Raw genomic sequence first — 19,437 nt, 5'->3', positions numbered from 1 at the left:
GGGGCTAAAGCTGGCGCCAGCAGCACATCCAAGTCCAGGGACCTCCACTTGGCTATGAACTCTTGCTGATATTCCTGCAGGGACAGTGAGGGGCTAGGGGGTAGGACCGGCAGGGGTTACTGTTTGTGAGACAAGGTCAGATGCTTCCAGGCAGTGCTTCTCCTCAGTCTCCCCAGCTGTAAACAGGAGGAGCACTGCTCATTCTATAGAGTGTTAGGAATGAATAAATGAAGGCTGCTGTAGACAGAAGGGTGTGGGATGATCTTCCAGCCTAACTTCTTTTTTTTTTTTTTTTTTTTTTTTTTGAGGTGAAGCCTCACTCTGTCACCCAGCCTGGAGTGCAATGGCATGATCTTGGCTCACTGCAACCTCTGCTTCGCAGGCTCAAGCAATTCTCCTGCCTCAGCCTGCTGAGTACCTGGGATTACAGGCGCACACCACCATGCCCAGCTAATTTTTGTATTTTTAGTAGAGACGGGTTTCACCATATTGGTCAGGCTGGTTTTGAACTCCTGACTTCATGATCCAACCGCCTTGGCCTCCCAAAGTGCTGGGATTATAGGTGTGAACCTCCACGCCTGGCCTTCAAGCCTAACCTCTTTATTGTACTGATGGGGAGGCTAAGGCCGAGAAAAGAGATGTGACTTGGCCAGGCTACCTAGAGGGTTAAAAGCCCAGCTTAACTGGATGCCACACTCTCTGAACCACAGCTGCTGAGTATTCTGCTGGCAGGGGTTGGGTATATGACACTGGAGGCCCTCTTTGGGGGCAATTACAGCTATAGCTCCAGGTAGCCAAGAGGCCAAAGCAGCTGGTGTCCAGCAGGGACAGGAAACAAACTGGACTAAACATGTGGGCTTGTCACTCACTGCAGCCTGGAGTGGGAAAGGGGGTCTTCACCTGGGAAGGTAAGATGGCAGACAGGTCAAGAAGGAATGATGGTGGGGGTCAAGGAGCCCCCCAGGTCTGCTCTCCCACCTGGCTTACCTCCTTCCTGAAGGGCATCCGGGGCACAGTGGGGTCCAGTCGGTGCATGTCTTCACTCAGCAGGGCTCGCAGGCACAGCGCCAGGCTTTCCACGTCCCGGGCCATGGGGCCAGCCACCGTGCTCACTGCACAGAGAGGAGGGGAGAGAGGCAGGCACCTCTCAGATTTTTTGTTCTTGTTGTTTGTTTGTTTTTGTTTTTTGGGACAAAGTCTCTCTCTGTCGCCCAGGCTGGAGTGCAGTGGCATGATTTTGGCTCGCTGCAACCACTGCCTCCGAGGTTCAAGCTATTCTCCTGCCTCAGCCTCCTGAGTAGCTAGGATTACAGGTGTCCACCACCATGCCTGGCTAATTTTTGTGTTTTTAGTGGAGACAGAGTTTCGCCATGTTGGCCAGGCTGGTCTCAAACTGCTGACCTCAGCTTTCCAAAGTGCTGGGATTACAGGCATGAGCCACCGTGCCCAGCCAGCACCTCTCATTTGTTCTGCTCTGGGGATCCCAACTGCCTGGCCTCAGAGGGTGGGTCCCAGGATCATGGTCAGGATGAAGGAAGAGATTAAAGCTAGGTAGCAGGTCGGAAACCCTTCTCAGAGGGGCAAGAGTCACTTGACAAGGGGAGGCCAGGTGGGAACCGTGCAGTCTCCTCTCCCAGTCATCTGTGGGATCTGTCTGGATATATGGGTTGAGCGAAGTGTCCTTGGCAGATTCAAAGAATGGCAGATTTGTCTTTAAATGGGTGTGGCCACAGGCACAGACAGGGACTTACCCGATTTCTTCCCCTTGATGGCAGAGGCAACTCCAGTGTAGCTGCAAAACACCCCCACCCAGAGCCCAGCTCAGCATGTGAAGGGAGGGGCCTGGGTGCCAGGAGGCTTGAGCACTCAGGCAATGTGCTCCCCCAGGCCCAACCCACAAAAATAGGAGCTGCTTCAACCTTCTGTGACTCTCTACTGCCCACAGCATCAAGTCTGATCTCTTCAACTGCCTTTCACGGCTCTAACTCTCCATGGCTTCCCCCTCTAGCCCTTCCACATGTGCATATCGCTGTAAGCAAAGTCAGCCGCTTACAAACAGTCTTACAGCCTTCTAGACGCCACATCATCTCTGCATGTCCGGCCCTCAAAACCAAGCTTAAATGCTGCCTCCTCCAGGAATCCCTCCCTTCCCTTGCCCTGCCTCTGAAAGTCAAGAGTATAAGCTTTTAATAAATCTCTGTTGAAGAAAATGTCAGCTTTCTCTTATGCATTCTCACAAGTTTTCACCCTCTCTTAGAGCCCTGATCGCTTCTGACTAAGTCATTTGCATGTCTAAGAGCACAGCAGGGGCAGGGGCTGGGTCCAAGAGTGGTCTGTGTCCCCAGTAGGGGCCATGGTGTGGGTACACAGAGTGTGGTTGAGGGATGGATGGATGCATGCATGCATGCATACATGAGAACATATGGATGGTTGGACGGATGGATGATTGGATGGTGGATGGGTCGGTGGGTGGATGGATGGATGGATGGAGAGATACAAATGTGGATAGACAGATGGATACCCAAATGGATGGATGGAAAGATGGATGGATAAATAAATGGTTGGAAGGAGAGGTGTGTGTAAGTTTTTCAAGGGCTGAGATACTTGTCTATGTTGTCCGCTGGAGTAACCCAAGTAGCTGGTACCCAAGGAGCTGTATGTCTGACACGGTAAATACTCCATGGAAATCTGTTAAACAAATAGCGGATGAATGGTGAAATTGATGAATATAGATTGAGATGATGACCATGTAGGTGGTTGAATAGATGAAGGACGGGTAGATGGATAAATGGACAGATCGATGAGTAAGAGAAGGGGTATGTGGATGGATAGCTGTATAGATTATTGAATTAATGAACTGATGAATTCACGAGTGGAAAGTTTATTCTACTGCCACCTGGACAAAACATGGTATGTTTAGCATGGCTATTGCAGGAATTATTTGAAGGCCTCCTACCCACTTCCCCTAGTACTAAGCTGGGTAGATGAGAGTTGACGGGAGGAGCAGACCCCTCTACTTCCCCAGCCCCTAGTTCCTCTAGGCTGGGCTGAGCCCACCCCACCACCACCATCAATGAGTGCCTGAGGCGGGAGCCCGTGGTGCGGAGGCTGTAGACACCACAGAAGCTGGCTGGTATGCGGATGCTGCCGCCTGTATCAGTACCCATGCCTAGGATGGACCCACTTTCTGCCAGCAGAACTGCCTCACCCCCTGAGGAGCCACCACATGTCTTCTTTAAGTTCAGTGGGTTCAAGGTCTGGCCATAGGTGGGGTTGCTGCATTCGAAGCTAAGGGAAGCATAAGAAAAGGAGCTGAGGGTGAAAGCCTTACTGGGCAGACCCCTCCCCATATGGGGGCCAAATACCCTCCAGGGTTAACCCCAGGGCTTCTTTGCTCCATGAGCTCCTCCCTAAGGCTGAGGCCTCCTGGTCTCCCTTCCAGCTGGGGTGAGGGGCTGCTGCTGCAAGAAAGATCAAGATCAGACACTAGCCATGACTCCTAATATCAGAACCAAAGAGCCCACAGCTCCGCCATCAGAACTGAGAACAGCTTCCTCACAAAACATAGATGCACTACCGACTGTGTAGGGAAGGGAGAGAAGAAGCGATGGGGAGAACAATCAAAGAGAGAAGCCTGGGTAGAAATAGCACAATTCGAGAGAGAAACTGGGAGAGAAACAGAATGTAGCTTCACAGAACCTTGGAGCCCGAAGGGTCCTTATGGACTGTGGAGTCCACCCACATGTTCTAAGATCAAGAAACCCAAAGGACAGACAGGACCTGCCCAAGAGCCCTGGTCTTTGAAGTCTGCACCCTCTGCCCTGAATCGGAACTTTAAAGAGCTGTTTCAGCCCTGGGCTCACCCCAGCCCCAGACCCCAGCCAGCCCACTTCAGAGACCTGATCAGCGTCTGTGGGATGTTGGTCTTAGCAAAGGAGATGGCCCTTTGGGCCTTGAGCACTTTCACAATGACCCCGTCCTTGGTCGCAGGCTTCTCCAGGAACTGGGCCAGGCCGCACGTAGAGTCATGGCCCTGCAGAGGAAAAACGTTACCTCTAGCCGTGGGGGTCAGGGTGGAACCACCCAGCTGGCTAATTTTCAACCTCATCCCACCCCTGACTCATACACACTCTCACACCCTTGGAGACACAAGTGTGGCACTTCACGGATGGCAGAAGAATGTGGTGGCTGAGAGTTTGGGGTTTAGAGCCAGACTCCTGGGTTCAAACCTCAGTTTGCCACTTTGTAGCTGTGCGGTTTTACATCCCTTGTCCAGGGTCACACACCGAGCCTGCCAGTGTCACATGTCTCCAGGCTTGGTGGCACAAACGTGCATATACACACTCATGTGCACCCAGGCTCACCATGCAGTCATAGGTGTCCTTGAGGCTCACGGGGACCCCATAAAGAAGGCCTCTCTCACTCTTCCTAAGCTTCTTCAATGCCTACAGTTGCTCCTCACATTCCCCCAGGAAATCCATCAGGCAGTTCACCTCCTGGTGCACCTTCAGTGCCTTAGCAACAGGGAAGACACCAGGAAACAGCCCCAGGTGAGGCCAGGGCCAAAGCAGGGCACTCGGCTGCCCTGGCCCCTCCTACCACCCTGAGGTGACTGTGCCACCTCCTAAGTCAGTGGCAGCACCACAGAGTTAGCCCTGCCCCTCAGCTCCTCTGAGTAGAACCATGGCAGGTGACATCCCCCACTCCAGCCCAGAGCCCCCAGCTTGGACACTGTGCCCTGGCCACCACCTGCTCTAAGTAGCTGCAGAGGATGCTCTCCAGACTCAGCTCTTCAGTCCGAAGCCTCTGGGCCAGCTCTGCCAGTGGCAGCTCCAGGACTGGCTTGGGGTCTAGGTCCGGCTCCTGCAGAGATAAGATGGAGTAGGCAGATCTCAAAGACAGACCTGCTGAGGCCCACTCCCACACACTCCCCATCACACCCCGTAGGCCCCTACACACACAGCTGCACACATGATCTTGTTTCTTGATACATGTTCCCGCCCGCATGCTTAGCACTAAAAGCATCCACTGTGACTCCAGGTGGTCATGAAAACCCTCCAAGGGTGTTCTCCTCTGCCTCTGTCCCCAGTGTCCAGCCCAGGGCCTGGCATGGAGAAGGGCCTGCCCGTTCATGTTGCCAGTCAGCAGGGTCACAACTGGAGTGGGGGTGACTCCACACATGACATCATGAGACTGGGGGCTATGGAAGTGAAGTTCAGCCCTGGACAGCCTGCCTTCAGCGGGCATCCCAGGCATCCCCGTCTCCTCCCTACCCAGTCTTCCCCCTACTGAGCTGACCTTAGGGAGGCAAGAGTCCAGCATGGATGGCAAGAGAGTTGGCACCATCTTGGCCGCACCCTTGGTCAGCTGGGTAACTGGAGGGGGGCTCTGCCCCTCCCATGGCCTAGGTCTCCTCAGAGAGGGAAGGACTAGGAGTGAATCCTGAGTCAGCCATGCTGGGGGACCACAGACAGACAAGCCCCTCAGCTGCTCTGAGCCTGGTCCTTCAGGGTATGAGGGAGGCCTGATACCAGCTCCTCAGAACTGCTGTCCTGGCAAGTGTGACATGACAAGGGTCTAGCACACAGCAGGCACTCGGGAAGGCAAAGTTCTCTTCCTCTTGCCCTCCTCAGCTCTGGTTGAACCCTGATGCCTCCAAGCTGGAGTATGGGTTGGGCAGGAAGACCTCATAGTGGCCTTTTCTTGGTCTTCGACAGGAGGATGGTGGAGACAAAGAAATTTCCTTGGGAGGGTAGGGATCCCCTGGCTTCAGTCTCTCTTTTTTTTTTTTGAGATGGAGTCTCGCTCTGTCACCAGGCTGGAGTGTAGTGGCACAATCTCGGCTTACTGCAACCTCCACCTCCCGGGTTCAAGCGATTCTCCTGCCTCAGCCTCCCTAGAAGCTGGGACTACAGACGCACACCACCACGCCCAGCTAATTTTTGTATTTTTAATAGAGACGGAGTTTCACCATGTTGGCCAGGTTGGTCTCAATCTCTTGACCTCGTGATCCGCCCGCCTCAGCCTCCCAAAGTGCTGGGATTACAGGTGTGAGCCACCGCAACCAGTCAATCAGTCTCTCTTCCTTCATTCCTCAAAGCACCCAGCCTGGCATCCACCCTCCCCTCAGCACTGGGCATCTTCTCAGCAAGGGCACCAAGACTTCTCGGTTACTAAATCTTATAGATGCAGGTTAGTCTTCATCTCACTCTCCTCAGCAACGTCGGACACTCTCCCTCCAGAAGCTGTCTATGCCCCTGATTCTGCTGGCCTCCTCCCACCCTCAGGTGGCTTCTTCACAGTTTCCTGAAATGTTGGTGTTCCTCAGGGCATGACATTTTCTCTTCCTGCCTGTCTATTCTCCATGGGTGACCTCGGCAGCTACGTGTACCCCAAGCATACGCGGGCCACCTGTTTCTCTAACCCAGGTCTCTCTCCAGCTAGGACTCAGACTCCTTTACCTACCCACATATATACAGACTCCCCAGGACCCACCTTTTTTCAGCCAAATCTGTTCTTCTTAAAATTCCCAATCCATGGCGTGCATGTCATCAAGCAACAAACCTCAGAATTATCCTAGCTCCTCCCTCACATCCAGATTCTAATCATAGTTACACTAGCTGACATATAATCACACGTAGGATGTGTTCTAACACTTAATATGTGCCAGGCCCTATTCCAAGCACCTTACATAGAATAACTCATTGCCTATAATGAGTTTTGGGAGGCCGAGGTGGGAGGATTTCTTAAGGCCAGGAGTTTGAGGCTGCTGTGAGCTATGATCGCACCACTGCACTCCAGCCTAGATGACAGAAGTGAGACCTTGTCTCCAAGAAAATTTTAAATTATGAGTTTTAAATATAGGCCAGGCAAGGTGGCTCATGCTTGTAATCTTAGCACTTTAGGAGGCCGAGGCAGGTAGAACATCTGAGGTCAGGAGTTTGAGACCAGTCTGACCAACATGGAGAAACCCTGTCTCTACTAAAAATACAAAATTAGCCAGGTGTGGTGGTGCATGCCTGTAATCCCAGCTACTTGGGAGGCTGAGGCAGGAGAATCACTTGAAAGCGGGAATCAGAGGTTTCAGTGAGCCGAGATCGTGCCATTGCACTCCAGCCTGGACAACAAGAGCAAAACTCCATTTCAAAAAAAAAAAGTATATTCTACATATTTAAAATATATAACTCATATTACCCCTTGCAACAACCCTAAGAGGTAGGTCACGTCATTTTCTTGTTTCACAGCAGAAGACGACACTGAGACATAGAGAACTCCTGTTTGCCCAAGGATACACAGCCAGTAAATGGCAGAGCTGGACTCAGGCAGCCCAGCACCAGTGATCACATGCACTGCCTGCAAGTGGTTCTGCTCCTTCATATCTCCCACCTCGGACCCTCAGGCCTCCTGCCTGCCTAAGGACCTCTCTGTCTCTCTGTTAGCTCATCAGCCTCCTCTTTGGCCTCCTTGCCTTGGCCTCCACTCCTCCAGCTCAACCTCTTCACTGCAGCCTGGGCAATCCTTTTAAAATCTTATAAGGCCCAATCTGACAATAGGTCCCAGTTGCCCTCAGGATAGCATTGCAACACCATTCTCACCAGCACCACTTGCAAAGCCTTCATTGGAAACGTGTAAGTGGGTTCCTGCTTTGATGCAAGCAATTCCCATCGACCAAGTATTCAGAGTATCACTGTGGGGCTGGGAACCCTGTGAAGCCCTTTACTGCACTGTTTTATTAAATCTTCACAAAACCCTTCGCTAAGGGCTGTTATTACCGTTTTCATTTCCCCAGTGAAAGCAACTGAGACCTGGAGAGACTAACTCTCTTGCCCAAGGTCAGAGGACAGGGAGACTGGGCTTAAACCCAGGCCGTCCAAACCTTAACCACTATCTTCTCATGGCTCTTGGGGCGTCTTGCGGAAGGGAGGCTTTTTGAGGGTCCAGGCACTAGACCAGGCTCTTTCCCTGCTTGGGTCCAGTGGGCCTGTCTCTCTCGGCCTCTCCCATACACACTGCTCCAGCCACACTGCCCAGTCCCTCTCCCTGCTGTGCCTCAGATCAGAGCTCCCCAGCTGGTGTGCCACAGAGACTCTCAGGAGGATCCAGACACAGATGCCTTGGACAGGGCTAGCATTCTGCCAGGATGCACCGCTACAGCCAGGACAGTGGCTAGACTACTGAAACACTTCTGAGTCACTTGGCAAAAAGCTGCTCTGCTGGGCACTCCACCACCCCAGTTGTCCTAGCCCCTCCCCAAGACTTCACCCTGTCTACACAGTCCAGCAAGTAAAGTTAATGCCCAGCCCAGCAGGGACCCTCTAAGCACAGGGACTATGGAGGGCCAGACTGGGTTCATCCTTTGCCCTGCACCCTCTAACCCTAAGAAGCCGTGGCAGGCCCTGCCAGGGACCTCCTTGTACTCACGGGTCCATGGATGCACCCCAGAGATGTTGGCAGCTGCACAACAGCCCCATTTCTATATTTCTACCTGGAGAGATGACACCCCTGGTGGCACCCCCATGGGCAAGTACCCAGTGTGTCCCTCTGGGCGCCTGAGGCTAGTCCTCCACTGCAGCTGTCCATCCTTGCATGCCCACTTGTGGGAATGGCAGCCTCTGGGGACTTTGACTCTCAGGGAGCTGGGGAGAGGTAGGAAGAGCAGGCATGGGGGGGATGGTGGTGGGGTTAATGGGACCTCTGCAGGAGGATGCTGACACCACAGCAGGCCCTCCAGTGACCTGGGGGGACAGAATGTCACTTCCATCTAATAGAACATGTTCCGCTCACCCAGAATACCCACTCATCATGAACAACAACATTAGCTTGGTTCCTAAAGTGAGAACTATCACTCATACAGACAGTGCCAACTTACCATGGTTCAACTTACCATTGTTCAACTTTACAGTACTGCAAAAGCTATTGATATACATTCGTCAGAAAGCAGTAAAGTAAAAGGCCAGGTGCAGTGGCTCACACCTGTAATCCCAGAACTTTGGGAGGCTGAAGTAGGCAGATCACCTGAGGTTGGGAGTTTGAGACCAGCCTAACCAACATGGAGAAACCCCATCTCTACTAAAAATACAAAATTAGCTGGGTCGGGTGGCGCATGCCTGTAATCCCAGCTACTTGAGAGGCTGAGACAGGAGAATTGCTTGAACCTAGGAGGAGGAGGTTGCAGTGAGCCGAGATCGCACCATTGCACTCCAGCCTGGGCAACAAGAGCAAGACTCCATCTCTAAATAAATAAATAAATAAAAAGTATCAGAGTCAGGATTCAAACAGCCAGCCCAGCAACAGAGGCCACACTCTTAGCTATCATACTAGACAACTTCTAATTAGTGTTCATGACATTCTAATAACAATGTTTATGACTTAGTTGACAGCAGTCTGTAAGCGTAATTGCTACTAATTCAGCAAAAGCTGAGAGAGGACTCTACCCAAGGAAAATATCATTAAGAGAAAGACTCGCCTTAATCAGACTGCAAGTGATCTAATGACTCCAATTTATAAGGAGCACTTTGAAAGACAGGGCCATCTTTCAAAAGATGATAGCCACATCAAAAGAGCCTCACAGCAAATTCTAAAAATCAACAAATTATTTGGAAATTATTAGAATAATTGAATGAAAAATTAAGCCTCAAGTTGATCACTTTTTGGTCATTTTAATGTATAATTTAGTATGGATCTAACCATCCCCTCCTGCTCCATCCCACAGCCCTGTGGACATCCAGCCTTCTCTGTACTTAGGGTGCTGTCTCCAGCCTAGTTTGAAAAACAAAAAATATGTAACTTCAAGTTTTTTTGTGTGGTTTTTTTTTTTTTTTTTTTGAGGTGGGGTTTTTTTTTTTTCCCAGGACTGCAGTGCAATGGCACTATGTCAGCTCACTGCAACCTCCGCCTCCTAGGTTCAAGCAACTCTCCTGCCTCAGCCTCCTGAGTAGCTGAGATTACAGGCATCTGCCACCACACCCAGCTAATTTTTGTATTTTTAGTAGAGATGGGGTTTCACCATTTTGGTTAGGCTGGTCTCGAACTCCTGACCTCATGATCCGCCTGCCTCGGCCCCCAAAGTGCTTGGATTACAGGTGTGAGCCACTGTGCCCTGCTGTAATTTAAAGTTTTTAGTGAATTGATGTATTATTGATGTTTCCAATGTGGTGGTTAAATATTTAGTATCATAAAACCCTCAACTCTCAAGGTGGTTAAGCTCTGCCTGAGGTGAGCAGAGCTTCCTGGCCAAGAGCAGCTGGTCCGTTTACCCAATGTGTCCAGGAATATTATTTTCTTTTTTTTGTTGTTGTTTATTTATTGAAACAGTTATTTGTTTTTTGAAATGGAGTCTCACCCTGTGACCCAGGCTGGAATGCAATGGCGCAATCTCTGCTCACTGCAACCTCTGCCTCCTGAGTTCAAGCAATGCTCCTGTTTCAACCTCCTGAGTAGTAGGGACTACAGGTGCCCACCACCACACCGGCTAATTTTTGTATTTTTAGTAGAGATGGGGTTTCACTATGTTGACCAGGCTGGTCTCTAACTCCTGACCTCAGGTGATCCACCTGCCTTGGCCTCCCAAAGTGCTGGGATTAAAGGCGTGAGCCGCCACGCCCGGCCAGGAATATTATTTTCTATACGTTCTACAGAAACACTGCCTCATCTGGGGCTTCTCCCTCCCTGGTACTTCCTTTCTCATTTCTTCCTTCAGAAAACTCCTACAGGTGCTGTGAGGTTCACCTCACACACCACCTCTCTGGGCAGCCCTCCCCACATGACCCTCTCCAGACGGACCAGCCACCCTCCTCCCAAGTCCCCAGCTCTGTGGGCATCCGGCCTCACCACATTCTACTGAGCTATCACCTGGCATAGCCTGCACAGCTCTGCCTCCACCACGTCCCACCCAGGTTGGGAATGTTTTTAGCACAAGCGTGAATCAAGCATCAGATTCATAGTTCAGCACAGGGCAAGACCTGGAGAAATCCCTTGGGAAATTTTACTACACTCAGCTGAATTGGACTTGTTTGCCTGTGAGGGCTTGACCTGGGTCTCAGCCTTGCACCTCCCCTGGGACATAAAGGTGGACACCTGAGGTCTTGAGGATATTGCTGGCAGAGAGAGGATGACACGATTGGGAAGATGCCTCAGACAGACCAGTATAGCCTGCTGGGGAGAGAGCAAGGTGCTGAGAGCCAAGAAGCCTGAAGCCACGATGGGAGGCTAGAGACACCATGAATGACCTCACCCCAAACCTCTTCCTCTCCTCCCGCCAACCAGACATCTACCCGCTCCAGGTCCCCAGCCCAACAGCCCAGGCATCCACACATTCACCAACTAGATGCTCAGACAGACGCCGAACCAGCTGCCCCTGCACATCAGACACACAACCACCCATGAACACTCTACCAGACATTCAGACCCACACCAGCCACATGTAGTTAGAGGTACACACTCCAACCAGTAAGCCAACACATGCACACCCAGCCAGGCACATAACCACACAGCCAGACCAGACACACACCCACCACGACACAATGAAATGCCAGCAGGAGGCACACAAAAGCAGGCCATCGTCCGCAGCAAAGGAAGCTACACCCACCACCGCACACAGATGGGGCCTCCACATGCACACAGGACACCTCCGTCATGGCTGCTCACCACTGCAACCATTAGCCCAGACTTCTCCTCATCAGCCAGGGAGGGGCAGCTGCTCTCTGGGGGCAGATTGATGTAACCAACTAATTAGCCCCAATTAATATTAATACACATACTCAGCAACTGCAGCAGCTCAGACAGAGAAGCTGCCCGTTGGGGCCATCAATCATGCTTCAGGGGACGGCAGAGGACACTCAGGAACTCCAGAGCATGGGAACAGCACCTCAGGCACTATCCCCAGCTCCCACCCCTGGGCTCCCAGACGGAGTCCACCATCATCAACCAAAGCTGGGGACCCGAAGAGACCATGAGCCCATCCCTCCTGGCAGCTGGGGAGCCCAAGGCCAGAGCTGGGTTGTTACATCCTCCAAGCCACACAGCAAATCCCAGGCTCAGTCTATGTTTGTCTCCATGTCCCTCCTTCCCACCCTTCTCTCTGCCACCTGGGGCAGGCTTTGCTAATACACCTATGGCTCAGCCACTTCACCTGCCAGTCCCAGCCTGGACAGCCACAGAGGCTATCCCAGTGCAATACCCCCACTCTGAGCTGCCAAAGCTGCCTTTTAAGACATGGAGCTTCCTGGGAGACCCCGTCCTCAGCCCCCTGTGCTCTGCACTTCTCAGGGCTCAGCAAGCGTTTTCAGAGCTGGACGGGATTGGGGGGGGGGGGGAGGGGACATTTAGACTAGGGTTCCTGTCTCAGTGGGATTTTGGAGTGCTAAGGGGCTGAGAGAGATCTGGCCTCCCTCCTCCAATTTCTTCCATCAGTTCATTTTATTTCAACAAATATCCCAAGTGAGCACTCCTCATGTTACTGAGCCATGTGCCAAGAGCTGGGAGAACAGAGGAAGAACACACTGCCCCTAACCTCCAGGGTCTCAAAGGCGAGATGGAGGAAAGCTGACAACTACACACAGAGCTGGCATGGGGAGAGCCAGGGACGGGGAAGTGCCCACCTGCCCCCTGTGTCTGCAGGGGCTGGGGCCATGGTCAGGAGGGGCATCCTGAGGTATAGTCCTCCTGTTGGGATTGAGGGCCAAGGCCCCCTGGAGCTGGGGACCTCAGGGACCCATGTCAAGTCACCTGCTGCCGGAGCCGCCGGGCCAGGGCCTCCATCTTCTGCAGCGCTACCTCCCTCCGCTTCTGGGCCCTGGGGATATTGTTCCGGGCTGGAGCATGCTGCCAGGTGAGCAGGGCAGCCCCCAGCAGGGTCAGCAGGAGTAGCATCGTCAAGGAGTCAGACAGCCAAACCACCCTAGGTATTGCATGACCTATGTGGATGCAGCTGCTCTTTCCTCAGGAACACATCCCATTTATCTGTCAGCAATGCTGCCAGGGCACCCACTCACATCTGGAGACCTGGGCATGGCAGTGAGCAACCTTCTTCCTATATCTTACCCCATCTGGACTTCCTAGGAACAAAACCCCTATTTATCAGCCACACAGAGGAAGAAGCTTTGGCAGACGAGCCTAAAGAGGGGCCCGAGCCTCCAGCTGGGCAGCTGACCTCACCTCTGTCACATCCTACTCTCACCCATCCTACCTGTCAGATCCCACCCCTCAGGCACCCCACTCCAACCCTCAGGAGTTACGGATGGGGTCGCTCCTGGGGTTCCCGTTGCCTTCAAGATTCTCCCGAAGCCCCTTTGTTCCACATAAACAGACACATGGAGGTGGACCAAACAGAGTATGTTTGCCCAGAGTGGAGGTTCTGGGAGACAGGCAGAGAAGAAAGGACCACCCGGAGGAGTGGGCAGGGCTCATCAGCAGTCCACCTCAGGCGAGATGATGCCAGGGCGTGAGACCGGACAGCCCGGCTGGGCTTCCCCTCTTGACTCCAAAGCAAGGCCAGGACTCATCCAGGGTTCCAGCCTCCCCAAGCTATTGGCTCGCCCTGCTGGTGGAGGGGAGTTGTAGGGCTGAGGGAGGCGGCTTCCTGGAGGAGGAACAGAGAAGACATGAGGAGACTGGAAAGTAGAGCCGAGGGGCCCTAATGTGGGATCCATTCTGCTCTCCTCAGGAGCCTCCGTCCAGTCTCCACCTCAATGGCCACTGAGGCTTCGAGTCACTGTACCCAGGAGAATGGTGCCTCTCCCTCCAGACCAGGAAGGCAGGGCAGCAGCAGGTCAGGGTGGAGAGGAACCAAGTTTGTGGTTGTTAATGTTGAGTCTGAGTACCCAAGGGGCCAAAGGAACAGATTCGAGGTCAACCATTGACTAACGGATGACCCTGAAGTTGCCCACCCTGTAACACTCTGTCATCTCCATGGGGCCTCCAGACCAGTCCTCCTCTGCCCTCTGCCTCTTTTCTGACCATTTTCTTCCATACCCTCCACTCCACCTTCATGAACTCCAGCTCTCTCACCTATCCTCAGCTCCCCCAGGCCACTCATCATCCACATCACACCCCATGGTCCTCTAGGCCTTGTGACCTCACCTTGTCCTGGGTTATGCCCTTCCATTACCACATACCTCATTTTATGTCTTCAATACACCATCATTAGCTGAAATTATCTTGCTGATCAGTTATCTCCTGCCTCAGTCTCTAGAAAATGAGTTCCATAAAAAAGCACAGACCAGGCCAGGCATCGTGACTCACGCCTGTAATCCCAGCACTTTGGGAGGCCAAGGAGGCCATTTGAGCTCAGGAGTTTAAGCCTAACCTGGACAACATGGCAAGACCCCATCTCTACAGAAAATGCAAAAAAAAGAAAAAAAATTAGCCGGGAGGCAGAGGGGAACATAGGCCTTGTCAGCCCTTTTCAAAACGCCTGGCACATGGTGCGTGCTCAATGATCTCTCTTCAGTGAAGAAATGATGGCAGTTGAGTCCTCCATTCCTACCTTGACTTGCCCCCTCTGTGTGTTGCTGCTGGCCCTTTCCTACCAGCACTTAACATGCTTAAGTCTCTCCTACCTTGGGGGATGAGGGAGAATTCCCTCAGATCTACACCTTCCCTAACTACCACCCTGTCTTTTGTCCCCCTCCTGAGCTTTTCCATTTCTCTACACAGGCTGCCTTTACTTCTCCACCTTTCACTCACTCTTCCACCCAACAAAGTCTGGCTCGTGCCTATCTCATCCCAGTGATCTCCTTGAAGGTAAGTCAGCACGACTTAAAGTTGTCAACTTCACCCTTCTCAAAACACACTCATTCCTTGGCTCGGGTGCTAATGCAGTTTTCAGCTTCAATGTTGCTTCCTCCAGGAAGCATTCCCTGACACACATGCACACACATCTCAGGCCAGATCAGGTCCCATGTGGTTTATTCTCATAATACCCAGGCTACTGTTTTATTGCACTTCTAAGGAATGTTTCTGGGTAATTATACATTTGATGTCTGTTTTCTGGAAAAATGGAAGCTCTATTCAGGCCGGGACTATTTCTGATTGGTTATACTATGGGGAGAATTCAACATTTTTATTGAATGGATGGGAGGATGAAGGGAGGGAGCAACCCTCCATTGTTCTTCAGAGAGCAACTCTCTCTGAATTTCAATTTCCTTATGTATAAAATGGAAATAATAATGCCCATTTTCCAAATGAGATAATGGGTTCAACTCTACAGCCTGGCAGATGTTGGATTTTATTAAGACATAGTCCTTGCTTTCTACCAGGTGCAGAAGCACAAAGAAGCTCTTTGAACACAGCCTGAGAGAGCTGGAGGAGTTAAGAGGATGGGAGAAGTGGCTAGATAAGGACCTGCAGACCAGGAGAAAGCTATAGGTTGAATGTAGACTGGGAGTTTTTTGTCCTCATGGGCACTACTCAAGATCATGGCAGTAGATAAGATAAATGTGAAAGGACTGACTCGAAAATTCCCTTTTGCAGGTGAGAGGAAGAAGTAATCCGAATGGACCAAAATCGGTTCCCTAATAACAAGTCACCCATTGCTCCATCCAACAAGCCTTCTCTGGGTACCCACTGAGTACCAGGCACTGTGCTGGGAGCTGAGCATATACAGCCCTGACCCCAAGTGGCTTCATCTTCCTGAGGTGCCCAGGGTCACTACCCCAAATCTATATGTAGGAAAGTTGGGAGGGCCCAGCCAAGCCCAGCCAGAGAAATGTGAAGTAAAGATAGATCTGACTGGGAAGCTCATGACTTGGTTATGTGTTTGTCTCTTAGGGGTGCAGGTCATGCCCTTTCCTTGGTCCTCCTCTGATCAATAGGTTTATGGGTGACTTGGATGAAGTGGCAGAGGTCCAGTGCTCAGACTTGTGGATGCATAAGAACAAGTTGGGAAGAAGAACAGAAATAGCCAGAGCCCTTGAAATAATCCTAAAAATGGGCCGAGAGTGGTGGCTCACGCCTGTAATCTCAGCACTTTGGGAGGCCAAGGCGGGCGGATCACCTGAGGTCAGGAGTTCAAGACCAGCCTAGCCAACGTGGTGAAACCCTGTCTTTGAAAAATAAAAAAATAAATCCTAAAAATGGCACCTAACAGGACCAAATGGCACGTGCTCTGGCTGTGTCCTGAAACTCCAATATCACAGCCACAGGGAGAGAAAAGGGAGGGTGGACAGGGACATGACAGACATCTCCTGTAAACAGATACTAGCAGAGGTGCACAGTACACGGGGTTGCTTCTGTCTTCAAAGTGTTGTGGTCACCTAGCACAGAGGCTGGTGCCCAGGGAATGCTGAATGCATGTTCTTGTGATGATTGTACAAGTGAGGAAGGTACAGTAAATTTGGAGTTGAGCATGTGGGTTTCAAGTCTTCTCGTAACCCATAACGATCGGCCTTCAACAAATCAGCAACCCCCTCTGAACTTCAGTTTCTTTACGTATTGAATGGAATAATAGGGCCAGGCACACTGGCTCACACCTGTAATCTCAGCACTTTGGGAAGCCAAGGCGGGCAGATCACTTGAAGTCAGGAGTTCAAGACCAGCCTGGCCAACATACTGAAACCCTGTCTCTGCTACAAATACAAAACATAGCCAGGCATCATGGCACACACCTGTAGGCCCAGCTACTCAGGAGGCTGAGGCAGGGAGAATCACTTGAACCCAGGAAATGAAGGCTGAAGTGAGCTGAGATCGCACCATGCACTCTAGCCTGGGTGACAGAGTAAGACTCCATCTCAAAAAACACAGAAAAAAAAAAAAAAAAAAAAGGCCGGGTGCCATGGCTCACATCTATAATCCCAGCACTTTGGGAGGCCGAGGCAGGTGGATCACCTAGATCAGGAGTTTGAGACCAGCCTGACCAACATGATGCAACCCCATCTCTGCTAAACACACAAAAATTAGACAGGCGTGGTGGCAGCTGCCTGTAATCCCAGCTACTCGGGAGGCTGAGGCAGGAGAATCGCTTGAACCCAGGAGGTGGAGGTTGCAGTGAGCCAAGATCATGCCACTGTACTCCAGCCAGGGCAACAGAGAGAGACTTCATCTCAAAATATTTTTAAATTAAAAAAAAATTTTTTTTAATGGTAATAATAATAATGCCCATTTTCAAAATGAGATAATGGATATTCAGTTCCACAGCCTAATAGATGTTGGATTCTATTAAGACACAGACCTTGCTTTCCACCATGTGCAGAAGCACAAAGAAGCTCTACCAACTCAGCCTGACAGAGTCGGAGGGTAGGGCAATTGCCCTCACCACGGATGAGTAGGCAGTCTTTAGGTGGAAACCCCAGGAACAACACTCCAGGCACAGCAGTATCATGAGCAAAGGGCACAGATGTGGGAGATGACTCGGTGTTCTGGACATTACCTGCAGGCCATGTGACCAGGATGTGAGCATTTGGGAAGGGGACGAGGTGATGCCACAGGGGCCAGCTGCAGGGTCAGGTGAAGCATGGCCTTGCAGGTCATAACAAGGCATCTGGACTTGGCACAAGTGAGTCCAAGCATTTTAAGCATGATGAGCCGGGCGCGGTGGCTCAAGCCTGTAATCCCAGCACTTTGGGAGGCCGAGGCGGGTGGATCACGAGGTCAAGAGATCGAGACCATCCTGGTCAACATGGTGAAACCCCGTCTCTACTAAAAATACAAAAAATTAGCTGGGCATGGTGGTGCGTGCCTGTAATCCCAGCTACTCAGGAGGCTGAGGCAGGAGAATTGCCTGAACCCAGGAGGCGGAGGTTGCGGTGAGCCGAGATCGCGCCATTGCACTCCAGCCTGGGTAACATGAGTGAAACTCTGCCTCAAAAAAAAAACCACGTTGGTCAGGCTGGTCGCATGATGAGTTTGCAATAGGAAGGTTGCCTAACTGCCACGTGAAGGATTGTTGGGGATGACCAGTCTGGACCCTGAGGAAGCCAGGCAAGAAGCTGCAGCAGTGACCTAGTGAGAAGGGGAAAGGTGGTGAAAACAGGCAGTAGCCACATGACTCAGGTCATGAGGCCAGCACACAGGTGGTCAGGGAGGTGCGAGGAGGAGGCTGATTGTGCTCTCACTCTTTTGACCATTGTACTCGCTGGGCCTCGGCATCAACAGAAAGACCTCATGCAGGTGCTGACATAGACTGGCCTAAGTTTCGGTTCCAAGCCCGTGACTTCTAGCTATGGGACCCTGGGCAAGATATGTAAACTTTCTTTTTTTTCTTTCTTTTTTGAGATGGAGTTTCACTCTTGTTCCCCAGGCTGGAATGCAATGGCGCAATCTCGGCTCACCGCAACCTCTGCCTCCCAGGTTCAAGCAGTTCTCCTGCCTCAGTCTCCCGAGTAGCTGGGATTACAGGAATGTGCCACCATGCCTGGCTAACTTTGTATTTTTTTAGTAGACACGGGGTTCCTCCACGTTGGTCAGGCTGGTCTTGAACTCCTGACCTCAGGTGATCCACCTGTCTCAAACTTCCAAAATGCTGGAATTACAGGCGTGAACCACCACGCCCGGCAAGACATGTAACATTTCTGTAAAATAGGAGCAAAAATGCCTATCATAAGGTTAATAGAGGATTAAGTGACATGACTGTAAAGTGCCCAGAAGGTAGATGGCTCATAGTAAATACTTAGTAAATGTGGTCTAGAATTCCCCTTCCCCTTTTTTCCTCATCAAAAGTCATGTTATCACTCTATGCATTAAATATTTAGGGGTCTTCATCAGAACAACTCTCTGCCTCCCTTCTTCCCTTCATTCAACAAATCCCTCTAGAAGGTGAATTCTACAAGAACAGTTACCAAGGCTGCTTCATTTGTCACTGCAGACCCAGCACCCAGCACAGTGCCTGGTGCCTCACACTGGCACACTTTATCAACCCAGAATTAATAGAACACCATCCTCCAAGCCAAGAACAAGTGATGAACAAGACAAAGCACGGCTCTCTAGAAGCTTACGGTTTAGTGGAGACCAAAAAAAGACATAAAAGATTTCAGATAGTGATAATGCTATAAAGAACAGTAGCCTGTTAGAAAGGACAAGGAAAAGGCCAGGGGCGGTGGCTCCTGTAATCTCAGCACTTTGGGAGGCCGAAGTAGGCGTACCAGGAGATCAAGAGATACAGGCCATCCTGGCCTACATGGTGAAATCCTGTCTCTACTAAAAATACAAAAATTAGCTGGGCATGGCAGTGCATGCCTGTCATCCCAGCTACTCGGGAAGCTGAGGCAGGAGAATCGCTTAAACCCAGGAGGCAGAGGTTGCAATGAGCCAAGATCAAGCCACTGTACTCCAGCCTAGAGACAGAGCTAGACTCCCTCTCAAAAAAAAAAAGAAAAAAAGAAACAGGGGAAGCCATTTTATAAATGGGTGATCAGGGAAGGTGACATGGGAGCCGAATGTTCCCAGAGAGGGAAGAGCTAACATAAAAGCTCTGAAGCAGGGTCCAGTTTGAGATGATCAGGA

At 51.3% G+C, this 19,437-nt stretch overlaps 1 protein-coding gene and 1 long non-coding RNA gene across 2 annotated transcripts; both read right to left on the bottom strand.

The window, feature by feature from the left end:
* Window positions 1-3,087: 3,087 nt before the first annotated feature.
* On the bottom strand, window positions 3,088-12,948 carry LOC116529510 (vitamin D3 hydroxylase-associated protein-like). The gene is made up of 5 exons (XM_032247457.1): window positions 12,727-12,948; window positions 4,750-4,863; window positions 4,365-4,514; window positions 3,900-4,033; window positions 3,088-3,288 (listed from the first exon to the last, which is right to left on the bottom strand). Exons 1-3 carry the CDS (start codon window positions 12,868-12,870, stop codon window positions 4,446-4,448), a joined length of 327 nt encoding a protein of 108 aa, XP_032103348.1. The 5' UTR covers window positions 12,871-12,948; the 3' UTR covers window positions 3,088-3,288; window positions 3,900-4,033; window positions 4,365-4,445.
* Window positions 12,949-16,487: 3,539 nt separating this feature from the next.
* Window positions 16,488-19,218, bottom strand: LOC116529511. The gene is made up of 3 exons (XR_004259525.1): window positions 19,077-19,218; window positions 18,774-18,778; window positions 16,488-16,510 (listed from the first exon to the last, which is right to left on the bottom strand). It is a non-coding gene; the product is annotated as an uncharacterized LOC116529511 (long non-coding RNA).
* Between the last annotated feature and the right edge of the window lie 219 nt (window positions 19,219-19,437).

This window comes from Sapajus apella, unplaced genomic scaffold (assembly GCF_009761245.1).
Source record: "Sapajus apella isolate SASKATOON/1434 unplaced genomic scaffold, GSC_monkey_1.0 scaffold62, whole genome shotgun sequence".
In the NCBI taxonomy this organism is placed as follows: domain Eukaryota; kingdom Metazoa; phylum Chordata; class Mammalia; order Primates; family Cebidae; genus Sapajus; species Sapajus apella.
This window is presented reverse-complemented; position numbering and strand designations above follow the sequence as displayed.